The sequence below is a fragment of the Linepithema humile genome, chromosome 4, assembly GCF_040581485.1.
Source record: "Linepithema humile isolate Giens D197 chromosome 4, Lhum_UNIL_v1.0, whole genome shotgun sequence".
Classification (NCBI taxonomy): Eukaryota; Metazoa; Arthropoda; class Insecta; order Hymenoptera; family Formicidae; genus Linepithema; species Linepithema humile.
The window spans coordinates 2,918,046-2,938,902 of NC_090131.1; the positions used below are offsets into that span (position 1 = coordinate 2,918,046).

The 20,857-nt window shown below is 39.1% G+C and overlaps 1 protein-coding gene and 1 long non-coding RNA gene across 3 annotated transcripts in view; one reads left to right on the forward strand and one right to left on the reverse strand.

Moving 5' to 3' along the window:
• Window positions 1-3,650: 3,650 nt before the first annotated feature.
• Window positions 3,651-20,857, reverse strand: part of LOC136999797 (uncharacterized) — a 51,235-nt gene continuing 34,028 nt past the window's right edge. The window contains exon 4 of the long non-coding RNA XR_010890115.1: window positions 3,651-5,231. This is a non-coding gene — a long non-coding RNA (uncharacterized lncRNA). The remainder of the gene's footprint in view (window positions 5,232-20,857) is intronic.
• Window positions 4,203-20,857, forward strand: part of GABA-B-R3 (gamma-aminobutyric acid type B receptor subunit 3) — a 57,889-nt gene continuing 41,234 nt past the window's right edge. For both annotated transcript variants that reach the window (XM_012366912.2, XM_067354568.1), the window contains exons 1-2: window positions 4,203-4,345; window positions 10,284-12,592. In XM_012366912.2, the coding sequence (XP_012222335.2) occupies window positions 10,337-12,592 (2,256 nt within the window). In that variant the 5' untranslated portion in view covers window positions 4,203-4,345; window positions 10,284-10,336. The remainder of the gene's footprint in view (window positions 4,346-10,283; window positions 12,593-20,857) is intronic.

Below are 20,857 nucleotides of genomic sequence, written 5' to 3' on the forward strand. Positions count from 1 at the left end.
ATTTCGCGATTTTGCCATTGGGATTCGATGCAATCACGTAGTCCAGGCTAACTTGAAACCAGACGCAGTGAATTCGAACTAATTCGACCTTACGGGACTATTATTTCGTAATCTTGCTATTATTCCGCCGGCGTATTATATTGATATTCTTCGCCCTGTCGTACATAGCAAAGTTTCCAATTTTCGAAAGAAAATTTCAATTCAGATAGCGAACATGCATACAATGTCGCTAACTTTGTAGAAAGTAGATAATAAATGAATTATTTTACGTCTTTCGACAAATATAGCGGAAAGAGAGACGCGCTTTATTTCACATTTATCAGAGATAAATGTAAAATTTATCCTCTAATGGTGCACATTGATTGGTGCACCTCTGCATGTGTTATGGCGGACGCCATAAATACGCGTCGTAAATAATTGCTTAATTCATAAATAAATGGATCAACGATTATAATGCATCCGGTTTAAGATATCCAGTTCTAACTGGCGACTGCTGAGTAATCCAGCCTGTTTTGCCCCTTCCGACGGCATTATGAATAATCACCTCATCATCATTCACTCTGTAAGGATCGTACACACGTGCCGGCCATCTATATGATCGCCGGAAGCATGTCCAGCAAATTGAACTCCTACAAGTTCAGGAGCGACACAAAGGGTATTATCCGATGAACCGGATGTCTACCGTTATCCTTGCCCCTGCCTTCCGAAAGGGCCAACGTAATCGCTTTATACGATCAGTCAAGAGCAAAACAGAAATGTTCAACTCTCGATCGATCTCTCTTGAAGAGGCGCGGAATTCAAGGATGAAGAGAAAATACTACGGGAAATTTGTCCGCGTAATAATTTCGCTTGACATATTTTAGCGTAAGTTTTAGAACCCTCGAGAAATCCAATTAGGGACATCACATGGCGGATACGTCTCATCGCTGATGAGCATCGCTCATAAACGATAGTAGACTGTAGAGGATGAATCGATATCGGTAGGCTTCTCATTAACGAAATTCTGAGAGATTCAAAAGCGATATATATCCAGTGCGAGATGAAGTTTGTAAAGCGCCATTTAATCATTGCAGATAAGCATTTATTTGAGGAAAACTCCAAAGATTTCACAGCGATCATTAATCGACTTGTAATTAATTTTCGAGTGTAAAACCTCGCAAATACTCCGCGCGGCTTTTAGCGATAATTATCTAGAATGAGATTTTTATTTCCCAGTGTTCTTCAGTCGCCTGATTCATTTTGAACGTTCAGATTGAACGTTTCGTTCGGAGAAAGCTCAGAATGCGGCAACAAAGCAGGGTTCTATGCGAAACAGCAACTATAAGCCGCGCGTTTTCTCATTGTCCGTCGAATCACTCGTTGCATTATGTTGACCGAAAGGTGGACGGTAGATTGCAATTTCTAATCTTATTAATGGAAATTAAGCGCGCGCGGCGTTGCTGATAATACGCTTACACCCTTCCGACGCTAACAAAAAAGCAACAGAATCGGCTCCTTTGATGATGATGCGATATACGTACAAATTGCGATTCTCTCTTGTCAGGGAAGTTATTTATTCTAACAAACTCATGCTTCCGCACCGCTTTAATTTGCATACACAATTATGCTTTGCACTCTAAACCAAGCGCAAACTTTGTATTCAGAAAATTTTAATATGGTTTTTGGGAGTTGTAGGAAGTTGTCAAATATTTGCTGCATTATGGCAATTTTAATTATTCATATTGCGCGAAAAATAAAATTCACTTTCTTCTGTTTCTTGTGGACTGACTTATCGCCGCGACTTATAGCTACGCGAGACGTAAAACTGCTATAAAACTCAGCTGCGATTTTGCGGAAATAAATTACTGATACTTAGGATATTAATTGCCCCGATTTTAGTAAGAAAGTCACATATCTCAACGTCCGAAGGGTTAAAATCCTTTACAGCATTTCGGCACACCGGCAGTTTCGTTTACTCATCAAACGAAAATTGCATTCGCCTTGATTGCAGCAAACTCTTTAAGGGCAATCAACGGAAAGTTCATTGTTTGCCGCTCAGCGTCAATTCAAAACTTGGGCCATAGAAAGTATGGCTGTGAATGAAATGAAGGAACAATCCCAACTCCTACGGCTCATTTCTGAGAGATTAAACGAATGCATCTCTGGCGAAAGGTCGCGCGCGCGGCTCTTTACCCCCGCTACGGGTAAATTATTCGGAGAATGAAGTGGGGCTCGCAGCGAGAAACATCGCTGCACTCTTATCGTCCTTCAAATTCTAAACGGCGGAATTCGCGGCAATATATGCACACAAACTGTCACCCGCGCATACGTAAAATGGCATTCGGCATATTTTATCATCGCGGCCGAAGAATTGAACATGGGAGAATAAAGTTTATTGCTCATCTAATTAATTTCTTCCACGACGATATAGCCCTAAACCGTTCCCGAATGCCATCCGGAACTTTCGCGCAGGCCACTTCTCATTACGCGGATAATTGTGCCAGGACGAACTTAATCGCCGTAAGATTAAAAGGAAAAGCTTTCAAGATATGGCTGTGGCAATTGAGGAGTTCCATCGAGACGTTTAGAGAGTTACCCCAGCTTTGAGCACGAAAATATCGAGGAAACTCTTACCGAATAGTAAATGATGTCCTGAATAAGACCAACATAACCTCATTTATCTGCTGCTGACGTTGATTAAGAAATTAACTCGTTAATTAAAGAGGATAGTAAAGAGCCCGAGTTTAATGATTCTTAACGCGTACTATCACAAACGCATGTAACAAATTGGAATTCTGGAGAACAGCGGAGAAAAAGCTATTGTTATTTTACGCGGCACGCAATATTGTGTGATTAATAATAAAATGAGAAATAATTAATATGTAGCGTCACAAATTATTAATGTTATTAATAATATTACTATTACAGTTTAATATATTATTCACGATCCAACATTAATCAGGTCAATTAACAATACATCCTCAAATACAAACTCGTTGAAAATTCAATGTGTTTCCGGTTGCGTTTCCAGTTTCAAAACTGTCCCAGCTCGAAGGGAAAATCCGAAAAGAAACTTTCCCGTGCGAGAAATGTCAAAGGACGCATATGTGCCGTAATGTCCACACATCGGGAATTCCGCGAGCGAGATTGAAAGAAAGATCGAGGATCCACACATGCCGGGAGGGCCGAAACGGGGGCTTCCTCTCTCACGTACCCGAAGGCCGTGTGTAGGAGGCACGAGCGGCTGCGCATTGCCGGTAACGCCACTAAAACTCCTGCTAGCAGACAAGGGTTGGCGAATATCACGGGGCAACAGTGCGCGGACCGCCACCACGCGACGCGGTTGCTCTTTCGCGACGCATCGCTCGGATTTAAGGAAGCGATACCGAGACACCTGCGCGAAACACCACCCCGAAGAAGCTTGCGACCACGAGATCAAAACAATTCGTTGAGAGAGAAAATTCAAACGTCGCTTTAGCGTACCACTCGCTCGCACTTGTGACACTGTCGAAAAAAAAAAAAAAAAAAAAAAAAAGAGAGACAGTAAACACAGTTGGCAATTTAGATGAAAGTATACGCGTCATGTTTAAAACAGGCTCCGGGGACACAATGCATCGTTCCATTAATTTGCCCGCCAAATTGAGCGCGGGGAATTGCAGCTCTGTACCAACTTTCCCAAAAATAGTATAGCCAGTGCAGTGCGAATTACTTCAGCGGGACCGAGATAATTATTACCCCACCGCAGCGCGCGAATAAAAAAATTAAACACATGTGGAGAATTTATCCTTCCATCCCTCTCGCATCGTCCAGAATATTAATTCACTCGCGAGCATTATAGATATACGTTCACGCGTTTATTTAACGACACTGTGTCACTGTAATATGTTGATTACGCCGCTTTAATCAGTCGCGTTAGAACGATCTTGGTGTTCGAGCGCTCCGTAAATATATCCAGATAGAACGACACTAGTCGATGAGTGTCGAGATAATCCCGAAATACAATCGCTACCGCGGAACAATCAGAGAGGGCGATCCTCCGGGATCAAAGAGCAAAAGCTCGATTGGATATCCCGTCCAATGCGTAAATTGGATGTGTCGTGCGATACATAAATTGAACGCGCTGTGATGAAGAGCTCAGTGCCACCTTCCTAAACCAGGTGGTCCCCGAGATAAATGGCAACAGAGTATTAGTTACGCTCGACGCTTAATTCGGTTCGCGAGTGAAAACGGCTTAAAACGTACTAACTGGAGTAATAAGAAGGGATCTCGTCTGCGAAAGTTAGCAAAGGGACCACCGGAATCAGTTTCTGGTGAAACCGTGTGAGAGAGAAATGTGGCCTGAAGAGGAATGCCGCACGACTTTACGGTAATTCGCGTACTTATCCGCTTTATTGCACCTTTTCAGACGCGCATCTTAAAGCGATCACGTCGGCCAAGACGCTAACAGCTCCAGAGTATTACGATTTATCCGTTACGGCACTATAAATACTCGGCGTTTGACGCGAACCTGTTCTGAGCCTAGAATCCGTTTATTACGGACGCTTTTCAACGGATATCGGAGATATTTTCGAACGATAACGCGTGTACCACATTCAGTGATCAACAATATTAACGATTGGTGCCACACATACGGCTGCTCCTATCGCAAATCCAAACAGAGTCTTTATATTGCAATTACAGTGCAGTTACAATAATTTTCCGCCCGCAATATATTTCCACGTGATGTATATAAAATACTTAGCAATTTTAATTATAAGCGCTTTAGACGCAATTTAATTTGTAAGCATAATTGCGCGGTCTTAATGTAAGATAAAACTATCAACTCGGTACAGTTTCTAAAATAAACTTGCACCGCTTTCTTAGAACAATTATAATAACACCATATGCGACGTTTTTTGCGCATATAAAAATATAAAAAAAAGAATCATTTGCGCGCTTAAGATCATCCTTTCAAGTCGACCGACTTTCCTTTCTTCCGAGAAATTACAACCATCAACAAACTTGAGGACCATATGTTCCGCTCAGATTTTCCGCTTATAGTTTAGCGTTCCCTTCGTGATAAAATGCACGCTTACCTGAAACTCCTATGACATGATCTCGCCGACGCTGAGAAACTCGATATCTTCAGTCTTTTGAACTGCACTGAGAACTTCGGCGCTCATGTAGCGTGAAGGATAGTCGTTGAAATTCAATGTGCCGTTTCCGTGGCGACTTCCTTGGTAGCAGCTTGCTATCATCGCTTTCACATTTTCCTGTCAATATAAACATAATCGAATGGTCACTTTACGTAAGATCATGATATATGAAAGCATTATAACAATTTGTTAAATATTTGAATATTAATAAATATTTCAAATAGTTCAGTGAATAATGTATCAATGTTATACCTCATCGGTCAAAGTCACAAGTTATTCAGAGTTATGCGCTTCAAAGTTTTATGAAGTGAAATAAATTTCTTTAACGCCGCGAACAAACTTCAACTTGTATCGCGCGATCAGTTCAAAATAAGTCTATTGATACAAATTTAACTAAAGATATCGATAAGTTCGCAAAAACAGCAATCATTATGCAAGACACGGGATTGACAAATATTGTTTCAACTAATAATCCCCGATTATCCGCCGGTGAATTTCTTACTTTGACGAAACTGTTTTCATAAAATTTAATCTGGACTCTGCATTGGACTTGTCTGTTGGGTCCATAGAGATTGTCCCACTGGAATATGACTCATTTGTCTGCTGAGAAGTTTCAAAATCAGACCACATCAATCCGTTAAACCATTAAATATTGAGTCCATTCGTTTGCAAATTAAATCGACTAACAGTTTTAACAGCGAGAGTTGCGATTTACATTTAATTACAAGAAGAAGACTTATTTTTAAGATCAACCAATTAATTAAAAATGAAACATGAATTGGATACATAAATACATAAAGATATAAATTGGAAGCATAATCGATAATGTATATCCCGAAATTACAGCTTTGAAAGCTGGTAGATAAAACAGATGGTATCTTTTGTAAGTCTGCCCTCAATCCGCTGTTACTACTTAAAAAAAAAAGTAATTTGCTGAGATGTTTTTTTACAATCGTTAAGAAGAATGGAATCTTGAGCGTTATTTAAAAGTCTGGGTTTCTTCAGCTCTTTAAATCTTTTCTCATGCAACTTCTCCGCATTTTCTTTTTTCAGTTACTTAGTTACTTCTATTATTTGTTACGCAATGTTCTGTTATCTGTTGCGCATTGTATCGCCTCGAGCAATTGCGACGTAAACATATTCATAGAAAACAGCGGCTAATAAAATTATTTTAACATATTAACATCACTGTACGTTAAGTAACATTCTTTACTGCCGCGAGGATATTAAAAATTGTGATCTCACATGTCATATCAGATATAATCCTGGCAGAGATATAGACTTACATTAAATATTCAGAGACATTGTCCGTCTTGAATGATCTAGCTTACCATAGTAAGTTCGCAACACAAGTAAGTGTTCGAGAAGCCAATATTCAACTCCCACACATAATTTCCAAGAAATTCCTCTAGGGACTCTGGATACCAGAGATAGCAAACTCTCGTAATAATTTATTTATTAAATTTTCACAAAATTTCTTTCGAATTGGAATTTCATATTCGATAACTTAATTCTAAATCATACAAATAATGACGATTTGCGGCGCGCATTTCGTGCATTATTTGTATACAATCGGTAACGATATTAAAAGATGTTACGACCGTCGTTATTATCGTCGCTATTATAGACTTATCGGGAATATTTCTTGATCAGACACACTTCGCGTATATATTCACGACACTTCCGCTACACGGGTAATCTGTAGGAATACCGGAAACTATCCATCCTATAACACATCGTTCACCGTCTCTCGGTTCGAATTGAGCCACCCGCCCACCCTTTGCCAAGGCATACATGAGACACACGACCGCAATTTACGGTGGGTCAGGTTCGACGGATCTCCGCGAGGCTTCGTACCTTCTGCTCTTATGTCAACCGAGACGTCTGTGGAGGAGCGTTGGTCCCACCCTTCGCTTGTCGCGAGAACCTCGAAATAAAACCAATCTTATTGTAGCAAGCAAGATAATATCCCCGGCCGACGGGGTAAATAATGATACGGTCGAGAATTGTGTCTCATAAATATAAAATGATTTATAAGAGCTCGAGGAAAAAAAAGAGGGCATTGATAATGATTAATAGTTTGCATTAATACATAGTTAAATGGAGTTCGTTATACTGCAGAATGCTAAAGTTAATTAATGTGTAAAAGTTTTAAATATAGAAAAAATGTGTACGACTGCACTGTTCATGCGCTACTATTTTATAGTAAATTAGTTATTTCGTCAAAACTCTCGAACAATAATGTATTTTTCACGTAATTTTAAATTTATTCTTAAAATTGAGTGCTCTCTGTGGACATTCTTATTAATTCTTATTTATTCTTATATAAATTTTTCATTCAGAATTAAGAGGAAAGCCTACGTAAGACGTAAAGTAACCAATTGTACACAAAAATATTTTTAAAAGAAATATATTCTCTTCATTCCGATAGCGTTTCCGACGTTAATGTTTTTCAGCCATTTGTCATTTTTTTCGCTCGCTGTCACCGATTCGCATGTACTTTATTTAAAATCTGACATAATATACATCGAGCTTTTAGATATTTTATGCACACGTACAGTATCATTTAATCATGATGGATATTTAATGGAAATAATATTATAAATTCAATTAAAAATTATTTAGAGATAGTTTTTCTTTTTCTTTTATTTGTAAAGTATTCGAATTTTTAAACAATGCGTATAAAATGATTCTTTAACTGTTATTTATATTTTGCTAATTAAATATTTTTTCAAAATTTTAGTTTTGCCGCAAAAATTGTAACAACAATTGCCGGACGCAAAATATGCGTAAAATTAATTGCATTTGTCTTGTAATATCAACGCTATGAAATTATAATATGCGTTTGAAATATTTAAGCGAGTCCAACAATTTCATTGCCCGAATGAAAAATTAGCGAGCTCATTATGTTACCTTTCACGATTCTCGTACCGTTGTCGCTTCCACGTTTCATTAGCATTGAGCAGATTACGCAACGACGTTTTTAAGTTAGAATACGAACGTATGTTTCGTAGCGAATGAGCCAGCCACTTCTTCGGTGAGAGATAGCATCGTTCGCAAATCCTGCTAATTTCAAATCAAAACGAGAAAAGTAGCGTAATGAAATAATAGGATTTAATATTGAATTCGTGCTTTCCGGACTTCCCGCTCCGAAAAAAGCTCCGCAGTCGCGCTTCGAAACATTTCGCGTGCACTTTCATAACAGAGTTTGCAGCTAATAGCGTTACTAGCGCGATACTACCGTGTAACTATATTACGTCTTAATGGATCTTTCGACTGCGACAAAGGACGGTAAATGCTACTGGACATTTACCCATAAGCCTCATCGGCTTTCGTAATTGTAAAAAATGTTGGTTCTTTTTTATGCGATAGCCTTTGTATCCGGATAAAAACAAGCACATCTCGTTTGTATCATCGATATAAACTTTTTATCCACATTTCAACCACGTAATAACAACGTAGATAACAATTTGAACTCGTTCAACCCGAAGACTTCTTTAATCTCGTTTGAAACCCCATTACTTACCAATGGAAATCCGATTACTGCGGCAGTCTGATCACTTTTCTTTCACAATCTTACTCCGTACTGTATTTTCAGATGTACTTCAATTGTTAGACGCTTGTAAGATTCTGATATTTGCAATAATACAATTCTTTCTTTTTATCAGCTACTTCTTACTTGATTATAAATCGAACAGTATAAGAGTCCTGTTCTAAACAATAATACTTTAATACATATATGTTACTGGCAAAGCCCAGCAATCCTAAGATTGTCTAAGCAAAGTTAAGTTTGTCAAGAGCGAAATGTTGATTTATTATTTATTTTTTATTTGCCTAAACCGCTTTAGGTAATCTTAAGGTTGCCTAAATTGTTTTCGGGAAAGATCGAAAATAAAGTTTCATTTCCTAAAACGCTCTTGACAATCTCAATTTTGTCTAGGCAATCTTAGGATTGCGAATTCTTTAGGCTTTGACGGTAACATACATAATAGCAATTATTTTTGAAATTAATTTCAATGTAAATGTAAGTAAATTTTATTTATGCATTTATATAAAATAATATTTTATTTATTTATACTTCAAAAAATAAAATCTACATGTCGTTTGTTTCATACGGCGTAAATATAAAACTCGCGTAAAAAGTGGGATTAAGTTGATACGGAGAGCTTTAACGAAATCGCGTGAACTAACGCTAGCACTTTCAATTGCAAGTTAAACAGTTGGAGCGATAAAATTGCGAATAGAGCACTAAACTAACATCGAAATGTCAGTAAATTTTTGGTATAAATCCATTTTAATTTTTCAGGAGTAAGCTAGCTTCGCAAACATATTTCAGAGACCTAAAGTGGCTCATAAAAATGTATTATAATGTCGCAGTTATATTTCCCGCGTCATAATACTTCCAGCTAAATTTCATTTGTGCTTGCTTGCCAATTTAACGAAATTATTTCATTCTCGTAAGCCTATTATTTAAATTGAGAACATCGAATCTTCCAAGCATAAAATCGACTCGCGTTAGCCGGTCGAGAATTTATGTATGAATATTTCCATTAGCAGATTACTCTATTTTCCAATTACACGGATAAGCTTTGTCGCAATACCCGTTTGTCCCGATAATAATTGTAGATTATAATTAATTAGAGCGTACGTGCGTACAATCTCTTACAAAAACAAGTCTTAAATGAGTTTTCTAAAAGCACAGATTAAATGTAAAATACTTCTATGAAAACCGACGAAACTTTCCTCCGCTCGAGATATACGGGAGCTTCTGATGCCGAGTGGATTTATAACACAAGTGAATAAACTTTTCACCTATAAATAGCAAACGGCTCGAACACTTTTGCAAGTTACTTGTCTGTACTGCGAGTTATCTGATTTATCCGAAAGTACTTTTTCACGGAGATGGAAAAGAATGTAATAAAGCCTATCGTATTTGGTATCGATTCTGTATATACATGTACGAAGAACTTCTGTTATCCAAATCCATCATATCCGAGAAGAAAATTCGATTGATGTTATGAGGTATTACGTTAAAATTGAATCTCGGAATAAAGATTTCTTCGAAGTCAAATGTCCATTAAGAATTAATTGCGCGCAAAAAGCCCATTATTCTTCAGAATCATTTACAATTTATATAATCATTCGGCTTACGGATCCCTTTTGTTACAGATGAGAAGAAATCGGAAGAGCGTCTCGAGTCGTCACAGAATCGACGACTGATTATGACGCGCGTCCGCACGCGGCGGCATTTTTCTCGTCTCCTCCTGTTATTCTCTTCCTCCGAGGCCCTTCACGCACGCTGTTGCCTGACCCTCCTCCTTCTCGGATTCATCTCTCTCAACACAGTCCTATCGTGCGACGAGAAGACGAGGCCCCAGAGCCGTGACCCGAGCGCGCTTCCCTACGTCGAGGTAAGAAATTCGGAGGGAAGAGACCTCGGCGCTCCCAGAGTGATTCCGGAATGGATGCAGCGAGAGAAGGAAACGTCGAGCATGGTCGGTCAAAGTGCTAACCGCGCGACCAGTGATCATCGCCCCGGTAATTTGCTCGAAGACCAACGAAATCAAGATAAATTCGTTCCAGCGGTGACGAAACGAACTTACTTTGACGATGGCGCTTCCGCGAGCACTACTGATCATCAACGCGGCGATCAAGTTCTTTCTGGACTTGCGAGCAATTATCTGGAACGAGACTCCGACGATCGATTTCGTGATGTTGTAAAAAATCGAGAGATCAGTGACGGAATCGGCTTGAAAATTATGAAGCAAGGTGAAAAAAGTGTGAAAAATCGATTGAACAAGCTGGTCAGGGAGCGACGTAATATACCGGTGGCCCAAACTGCTCCTTATCACTCGGCGGATCCGGCTATGAGCAAAGTCCAATTTCGAGACGATCAAGTTAGTGATAATGAAGCAAGTTCGACGATTTTAGACGAACCTCGTCAAAGTGTAAGCAATTTAGCAGAGAGCTCCGCTCACGATCGCAATGCAGAGGATGCATTGATTGGAGTTCCGATCGATCAGTTGGATTCGCGCGAATCTTCAAGTGTCATTCATCTCACGGAGCCGACGAGAAGTCGACAGGATCGTAATGAAGTCAGTTTCGACGGAGCAAAGCGTGCGGGTCTAAGTGTCGATAATGTATTCGGCGAAGCGTCTGTTAATCGTGCGAATAAACGCACGAGCGATTATTCGGTCCAGCGAAGTTTGCGCGAGAGCGAGGCCTCAAGCCGACCGAGTGAGCACGATATTGACGTTGTGGCGAAACACCGCGACGATTCGACGGGAGATCCGAGCAAGACTGTCGGCTTAGAGGCAATGACGCAAACTCATTTAAGCAACCGCAATATCTATGCGCTTAATAATCCGAGCGACGGCGCACGCGAATCCGAGAGTTTGACCGATTATCTCAATGAAAGCAATAACTTTGGAACCGATAATGAGTCCGCGAACTTGGACAGGAACGATTCAGATATCGATACAATCGCGGCTGTCGACGACTTCGACGTCAGCACTACTGTTTTCGTGGAGAACCAAGCTGAGATCGATAGAATTCCGGAAACTGAGAGTCAGACGGAGACCAGCTCGGAGTACATCGACAATTTCTTGGATACAAGTGGAACTGAAATACAAACTGCAACCTGTCGTGACAACGTGTGCTCCGAGTCGAGTGACAGTACCGATACAATAATTAGAACAAAAAAGTTTGGCGGAGAGGAAGAATTAAACGAGAATCGGAAGGACAAATCTGAAGATGACTTTGCGCAAATAAACAACGGATCGACGACGACGCCTGGCAACGACAGCGATACCGATGTCAATAAGGAAGCACCTTTTACAGGCTTCGAAGGTTCTCAGAAATTCCCCGTAAAAATCAATCACAAGGCATCGCCGGTGGTGCCGCAAGTCGAGAAGTTCGACAGGCGACACTTCGGTCCGCACAAGAAGGACGTGCTTGAAGAAACGTCTGCAGAATACTCGAGTACCGTGCTTCCCGACCTACCGAAGAGTCCCAGCAGGGACGTGCTTCATCGTCATCGCAAGCCGAACGACGATTCCGACGATGTTGAAATGGGCAAGGGAGACGATCGAGATGCAGGGACGATCGAAAGAGACGAAAAGCGAAACGATACCTTAGACGAATCCTGGCTACCTGGTATGTCATCGGGGAGACGTTCGCCGAGTTTTGCGACCGCTAAACCGGACTATGTCGCGGCGACTTCGAATACCGTGGACAGTGACACCGAAAACGCGACGCGTAACGATTCCGACGTGGGGATCGATGTAACAGTGCCGAGTGCAAAATCGATAGAGAAGACGAATATAACCATCTTGGGTCTCTTTGAGATGACACACGGAACGGTGCCAAGACAAGAAGGTTCCAGCGAGCTTGAAGCGGCCAAATTGGCGGTCGACCGTGTCAACGAACTGAATATCTTAAAGCGCTTTCGACTGCGTCTTATTTACAATGATACCAAGGTGAGTTAGTCAATTAACAACGCAAACGTCTCTCGTGTAATTGTTGTCGAGCTTTTAGCAATCAAATCCTTCTCTCAATAATCAAAATATTGTGAAATAATATGATTAAAAGTTACTTGCGCAAAGCACTGTGTTTTTTTGATAAATTGAGAAAAAGCTGATATTAATATTAATGATGAGCTTTAAATGAAAATAATGCGATTGAGAGATAAATTAATGCAAGAAATATGTAAATATGCTAATCCCGCACTTCTGCATCATTACTGTTCTAATTCACAATTGATTTCCATATTTGATTATCGATTCAGAATTGCGTAATCCGTGAGTTTGTTTGAAATCCTATTTATTTTTAATCCCATAATGCAATAAGAAATTATTAAAGTAACGACAATTTGACTCATACAGCACAATAAATCAACGATTTATCGCATACATTAATTTTCCACCAAATATTGAAAATATTGATTACTCTGAAATATCTCTTCCATTCGCTAACCGATATGATTAAAATTGCACATAAAAATATGATACAAAATGTAAACTAGAAGGCAATGCAGTAGCTGGTTAATTAGCGGATATTCAGTTTCTCTTTCGCGTAGAAAATATTCTTAATTATTTTATAATCAATGGTACGTAATAGTACGCAATAATACGTAACAGTACGTAACCGCTTTTTATCATGAAATATGTATGACAGCATATATAGCAAATAATAAGATAAAAAATTAATAGGATTCCATTGAATATGTGTAAAATTAGAACAGTTATGAATGCACGCAAAAGTGAAAATTAAAAGCCGTGCGAATTCCACAGATTCTCATTGTCATTAACACGTTGCACTGGAATTCTTGGAGTTTCCAGCATGAAATTTATAGTTCTATTGGCAGCAGCTTGTATACGCCCGCACCTGTCTCTTCGCTATCGCTTAAAGCGCTTTAGAAATAGCATGCGCGCATCGCTCGCCCGAAAAATTGAAGAATGCGTCTACTAGTTGATGGCGGTTGACGTCACTAGTTACCTCGTTACATCGACATTAAGCTTCGCAGAGGCGGCAGTAATTTCAGCGGAATTACTTTTTTCTGCGCTGGCCAAATCTGCGGAATATAGGTGGAGCATACCCTCGACGATCAAACTTTTATCAATTTTTCTACATCGCTGCCTAAATTACATCATTCTTTTGGTAATTAGTAAGCGAGAGATTGCTGAAATAAAATCTTGAACGGACTAATTGGAAAGCTGGCCTAGTAAAAACATGTCGTTGTGTGCGGAGTTCATTTTTTTACACAGATTGCTGTTATCATCCGTGAGAAATAGTTTCGCGCTTGCGCGAAACGCAGTATAATGTGAACGTTTGAAGCGTATAATGCGATATATATGCAACAACTTCGCGCGCGATTACTTTGACGTTATCACGGAAATGCCGTATAATGTGCAATACAAGGAAACATCACGCGGATTTCCATAATGGAAGGCGCAGTAAGGAGAAGAGATCCTGCGAGAAGGCATCTAACGCGCCAACAGTTCATCTCACTTGTGAAAATTGAAAGCGTCTAATCAATCTCAGATTTTGAAGCGTTCTATTTATCCCAAACCTCCCAAACTATTCCTGATTTCTGTTGCAAATTTCGCGTCGCGCGACAATGTCACATGGTCTTCCAGCGACAAGCCGAAACCGCTGTCAGCCGTCTCGCCTCTCGGAGCAGCTTTGAACATCTTCTGGCAGTACAACCTAACTACCATACATGTTCCAACAGTTTGTGGTGCTTCTAACGCATACGAAATACTCTTCGTAATGCACGCTCACGTTGCGCTTTGAAATTTAATAATGGTGATCGATTCTCGCCCCGCTCTTCGGCGGAATCGCATCAACGAAAGCTCTTTAAAGGAAAGTTATAAGAATAAAACGTATACACTCTTCCGCTTGTTGACGGTAACTAATGTAGAATATGAATAATTAAAATTTTATTTTATCGATTTTGAAAAATTATCGATTGTCATCTTAATTTGTACAAATGTATTAATGCATTTAATTTGCAAAATTATTTTCCGTGTTTATATTAGAGATGTGCAAAAGTTTTAATCACTCATGTATAGATAGATTCTTCCAAAAACAGAGACTTTTTTTATCGCGGTATCCCTAAAAAGTAGTAAAAAATAATAGCCGAAAATTATTTTAACTAAAAATATTGTATCATTTATAAGAAATTGTTAAAAAAAAAACGATGGCCACAAAAACAACTTTTGCATACTTCTAATAATATATTGTACGTGTATTTCTGCCAAGAAGAGTGAAATTTCTAAGCGGAAAAGAGATATTTTCCAATTTTCTTGTTTTCCTTCCAAGTTTCTATTATAATTTACACTCTTCGCACGCTTTACATGGAGTCCTTCGCGAAAAAAAGTAAAATCAGCACATTAAGTGAGACCTCGGGTTTCTCTGATGTCATTCTGACACATACAATTTCTCTTGTCGCGAAAGGGATAACGTTATGTAAACGCATTTCTCAGGTCGCTGAAGGCGGAGCACTCTTATAATCCTGTCAACTCCATATCTTCTCATTGCTAAAATATTTTACAATTATTCTAATACGCGAATGTCCGCGAGATTAGAACTTATCTGTTCGAGACGGGGGTTGTCGTTTCAGAGAATAATGCCTGTATCGGAACATCGTAAAATTTATCGCAGCTGTTTTTTGCACAGCAGACAAAAGAGAAATCTCGTTTACGATACCGAAAGTCTCGTTAATCGTTCCGGCAGTTTGTGTCCCGACAGCTATCTCAAATACAGGATAGTAAATTGCCGGGTGCACTCGCATGCATACCGAATGCCGCTTACGAAACAAACTGACCCCGTGTTTACTGTCTAAAAGAGAGTGGTGGCAACGAATTGCGGTTCGGTCACGAACGCAATTAAACCGATGTTTTGTTTCGTTCCGTATTCGGATGACGGCAAAGCGTCGAGTATTGCTGCGGGTTTGAAAGTTCTCGCCATGGTACGCCTCTGCGGCGTTAAATCCTGAATAGTTTCGCATACATGGCGGTTATTTAATGGAGCGTTAGTTGTCACTTCTAAGCGTAAAAGCTTGTAACACGAGAGAAGCTGGCAAGCATAAAAGCTGCCGACAAAAAAGGCTGCTCAGCTTTCTTCAAATCCTCAATGGCATTTTTAATCACGCGCATTGCGCATTCCAGATACAAAGTCGCCTGAATGCGTAGAATCTTCGCGGGATAGTTAAAAGCGAGAGAACTGTTAAGTGTCCTGCATTAAAGCTTCCTTACAAGATTTTGTTAAAACCTGCCGCTCGAGTGCTAGCTGAATGCATGAGACTTAACCCCTTTGGTATGGAGAGCATATATATATGTATATATATATATATACATATATATACTGTTCAAAGACGCTCGTGGGGCCGCAGGCGTATATATACAATGCTTGCGAAACGCTCGTTACAACTGCGAAGCCATATCAAGAGATAGAATCGTATCTCATGCAAAATTGCAGGTAGTAAATATAGCAGCCTAACCTATAAATTCGAAGTGTCGGCCGGTAGCTGTTCCGCGTTTTTACGCCGCCGTACCGAAAGGGTTAATTTCATTTTTTGTAATTAAGGGATGATATCTCGCAACTTACTCACCGAGATAAATGATTCTGGGACTGCACTCGGAACTAGTCTCAGCTATCAAATGAAACTTGCTTGTTCCGTTACAACTTCTCTGTACGTAATGACGCGAAACTTTGACAATTTATCGACCAGTGTCGCTTATGTCGATCATATTTCGAGTAATCCCGACCTGTGCTGCGAAAACTGATCGAGTTATGTTAGGTCAGGATTGCCGCGTATTCTATATATGAGTCAATAAACTATAGTGACCTACTTACTATCAATCAGCTGACCAGCTGATCGTAGTACCGTTATAGTCGCGTAGCATAACGTAACGCACGCACACACGTGTCGCGCTCATGTACACGCCGAATTTTTGAAAGGCTGTAACTCGCTGAAAAATCGACGTAGCATGACATGACTGACATGCAACTGAAACTATTCTTCTGTGCTTCGCGTTCCGCAAATATCTACTCTCAGTGCACATGTTCTTATTATGACACGTATGTATATTTATACAACAAATAAAATATTAAAAAAATAGGTTATAAAGTATAGAAAGACTTTATCTAAAAATTATAGGATACTTATTTATTTATAAATATTTATATTTAGTTCTGCGGAGGCTACATTTAGTCTATTAAAAAAAAATAATAAAAATTTAACGTGCTACTGGCTGCGTAGAAAAGAGCAAAAATATTCAGACATTTACGGATTAACATGAATGCTTACTTCAAAAACTTATTTAATATGCGTGATGATAAATATTTTCGGAAAATTTTATATGAGGAATAGAGGACATTATTCATTTAGCCTGAATCCGTGCTTCAACATTACCATGCAGGGAAATGCGCATAAATTTCTGATTGTTCGTAAAGTTCAAACTTGCGTGACTTCTCACCTTCAACGTTTCTATCGAGAATAATTCTCATTACGTGCGGACCCAAAGGGCCATATGGCATTTATGTCTTTCGTGAATTCATCTCTGCGCGCACAATGAAACAAATCTGTTCGCTTATCCTTACGTACAATGCATTTGTGTCGTAAGTCAGTGTGTAAAACGCATATTGTGAAAGAAGCCCCAGGCTATCGATAATTTAACCAATCCTCGACCGGGAAAAGTTCTGAAGAGGAACTCGCGAGCTTTTCGAGCTCGAAAAGAACGGATCAAGCAAAGGCGCTAAAAGTTTTACAAATTCCATAGGGTAAAGCGAAAAATAATCAAACTTTACGCCGACTTGCTTGAAGACATCAGCACAACACCAGTGAATTATCACTGGAATCTCGCTGATGTCTCTTGTGAATTCTACAAAGAAATTGGTAAAAACTGCGGCGCCGAAAACTTAAATCACCGGTTAACATAAATTTGCCAGCGCGTATAAAAAAATAAAAAGATAATAAATACGCATTAAAAAAAATAAAAAGTAATAAAGATTAAAGATGATATAAATCTTCATGCAAACGCGAGATTTTGCGAGAACGGATACAATCTTTTACATTTACAAGGAAATATACTTCATTTAAATCATTCTTTGTGAAATGAATATACAATCGTTGAATTTGTACGATATTAAATGTAATATTTCGTGATACTTTATCGATAAAATGCAAATAGTGTGAATATGAATTCATTTGACAAATTTATGGGAGGGTATCTTGTTTCCCGAATAATGTGCAGCCGGAGAAATGCGGTAGATATGAAAGCCCTTAATTACATCCTTAGAACTTCCTTAATTTGCGTTACATTGAGATGTTACATGTCAGACCTTAACATAGTTGAAATGTATGACCTCTTACATTTACTGTTAATATAGGCATGCTTTATGAGAAACATTCGTTCTTGCACTTTCCTGGGATTTTGTTAATTAACCTAAATCCGTTCCGAAAGAGATTACCGCGCCTTAATAGGAATACGAAAGGCGAATGGAGACCAAAAGGCCGCGAATGGGATTTCTACGAATTTATAATAATTTCTGTCGCTGAATTTACAAAACAGCACAGATGTAATTAAGGCCCGTAAATTAAACAAATCTCTTGATATCGTCCGAACAATGGAATGCTACAAATCACATTTCGCTACGCTCATTTGGCTAAAGAGCTTAGTATTTTATCCGTTGCTTAATAGTAACCCCAGAAATATACAATTACAGCATCCATTTTCAAGACTAACTCTAGCTTCATTTCGTGGATATAAATCATTGTAACGCATTCATGAATATTAAATAGCACAGGATGCCATAAATTCTTCTTCGTTTTGGACCGACGCAACACATTTCATCCCACCGCCTACAAGTTAATTATTAATTTTTCTATGAAAGATTTAATTCTAGGAGTAGCTCGAAATTTAATTTTTGCTGCTTTAAAAGTGTTTTTAACGAGGTCACAGGCGTTTGAATTCACTTCGGGGAAAATTACGAGGGAATAGTTTGTCTATCAACGTACACGCAGCCGCACCGCTAATAAATTATTGATTGCGCAACATTATCAAAGTGCTGCTCCGTCACTATGTTGTTCCTACAGAATGAACGAGTAATATTGCGGTATTTGTAGTGCTTGTTTGCGACAAAAACTCGAAAATGTTGAATTTTCACACTTTGCTTCAGCGCAAATATACGCGGTTAATCATTTCAGACTCAGACTCTAATTTCATTAGATAAATAAAATTTTACATAAATCGCTTTTAGAATCGCTGCATATCTTTCTCGATTTCTTTCCCGCAGACAATTGCGTTTCCCGAAGAAATGATTCGGTTAGAAAAGTAGAGGAAAGCTGTACATCTGTAAGGGCAGAGATCGCGATGGGTTTCTGTTTCGAAATGTGAGTAATAGCGAAAAGCGCAACGTTATCGGATTAACCCGCACAGAAGAGTAGGGCAAAGGAAACGTGCAAAATGCCACGGTCACGGCTTTAACCCACCGAGAATACTCCTTTTTCGCTCCTCGCAGCAAAGCCAATCCTCTTCGAAGTTTCGAAGGCCCTTGAAAACCATTGACATGAATAATTATATGCACGTACGTACGTGATTCAAGATATTGCTTACGTAATGCGATGAAATCAGCATATTGCTGAATCATATTGTCGATAAAAATGAGAAAAATTTCTTATTAGAACGTGAAATTTTTTGATCACAGTTTTAAAGATATTTCCACGTTTTGATAGCATAGTAAAATTTTAATCCACAACGTATCGTTTTAGTGATCTTCATTTTACTGTAATATCAATGATAGAAAAAAATTGATAAACATCGAAATATCTGACCGGCGTAACGGAGAAATATTTTTCAAAAAATTTAAAAAACTCATCGATGCTGTAATAATGAATGTCAGTGAAATTTTCACACTCCTCGCTAGGCGAACGCATGAATTTTCGTTGAAATTCCATTACAATCGATTCGCGACTTCGATAGGAGAGCTCAGCGAGTACACGCATGAATGCACACCCACACGGGCATGCCAAAATACCTGTTTGATTCTGTCCCCCAAGGACATATAGATTGTGTGCGATCAAGTTTAGACGCGACATTAAATTTGCCCGCATTTTGGAAACGTCGCATAAATTGCGTCGAACGATAGTATGCGTTTTGTGCGATGTCGCGCATAGCAGAGAAAAATCGGTCAAAAATTTATTCTAACAGTCGACGTACATACATCAACTCTCATCCGGGATCAGAAAAAATGTATCCGCTTACATACTCGTGCCGACTATCCTGAAAATTAATATGTATTTCGGATTTCCTCCCTGCTTCTACGTGATAACATCAAAGGCATACTTTTACTTCACTGGATTGTCATTATTTAAATGTACATCACCGTTGCTTTCCGTCTCACTGGATTTATTGCGAGCTATATATATATAATACATTATGCGAGCATAATAACGCAGCATCAAAATTTATTTGTCTGAAATGCATGCCCGCTCCGAACGGATATCTGCGACGCTTTCAACCGCGTTATCGTTCGATCATCAGCATGCACATTAATAATACCGCAGAACAGGTCCCGCTGAAATTCGTTCTCATTAGGATGTAAAGCGCACGTGGATGCACATCTTGACATTACAATTATCGTTTATGCCCATACGAAATGCGCGATGTCATTATTCTTGCATTGAAGTGAAATTCGCAACACAGCTGCCCTTAGGCAACTAAAAATTTACCGTCCTTCTTTCCTTCTAAATTTTTTAATTACTATTTCTATTGTTCTTGATTGCTACGCTCTTAAGAGAATAAATTGAATCACAATTTATAATAGTTATTTTTAAAATAGGATTGATAATTAAAAATAAACAAAAGTTTATATCTCTTCGATTTTAAAAATAATTTGAATCCCAAGTGGGATTAATGCAGAATTATTATTGCATGTATTTTGTAATTCGGCCATAAATCAGTTATATTTGAACATAAAACATTACACGCACAGGAAATCGTTATCTCGCACGCATCGGTTAGGACTTTGTAACTGCGCGGGAGTTTTCCCATATTCCCCACTCCATTTTCACGGAGAAGCGAGCAACTTTGATTAATTGCCAGCGGTTGTCGTGTGACCTTCTCTCCGTTGCGATGAGACTCATCCGAAACGCTCATTATACCCCGACGCGCGCACCATTAAAATCCCCTGGCGCACCCACGATGGAAGATCTTTCCGACTGCTTCGCGAGCTTCACG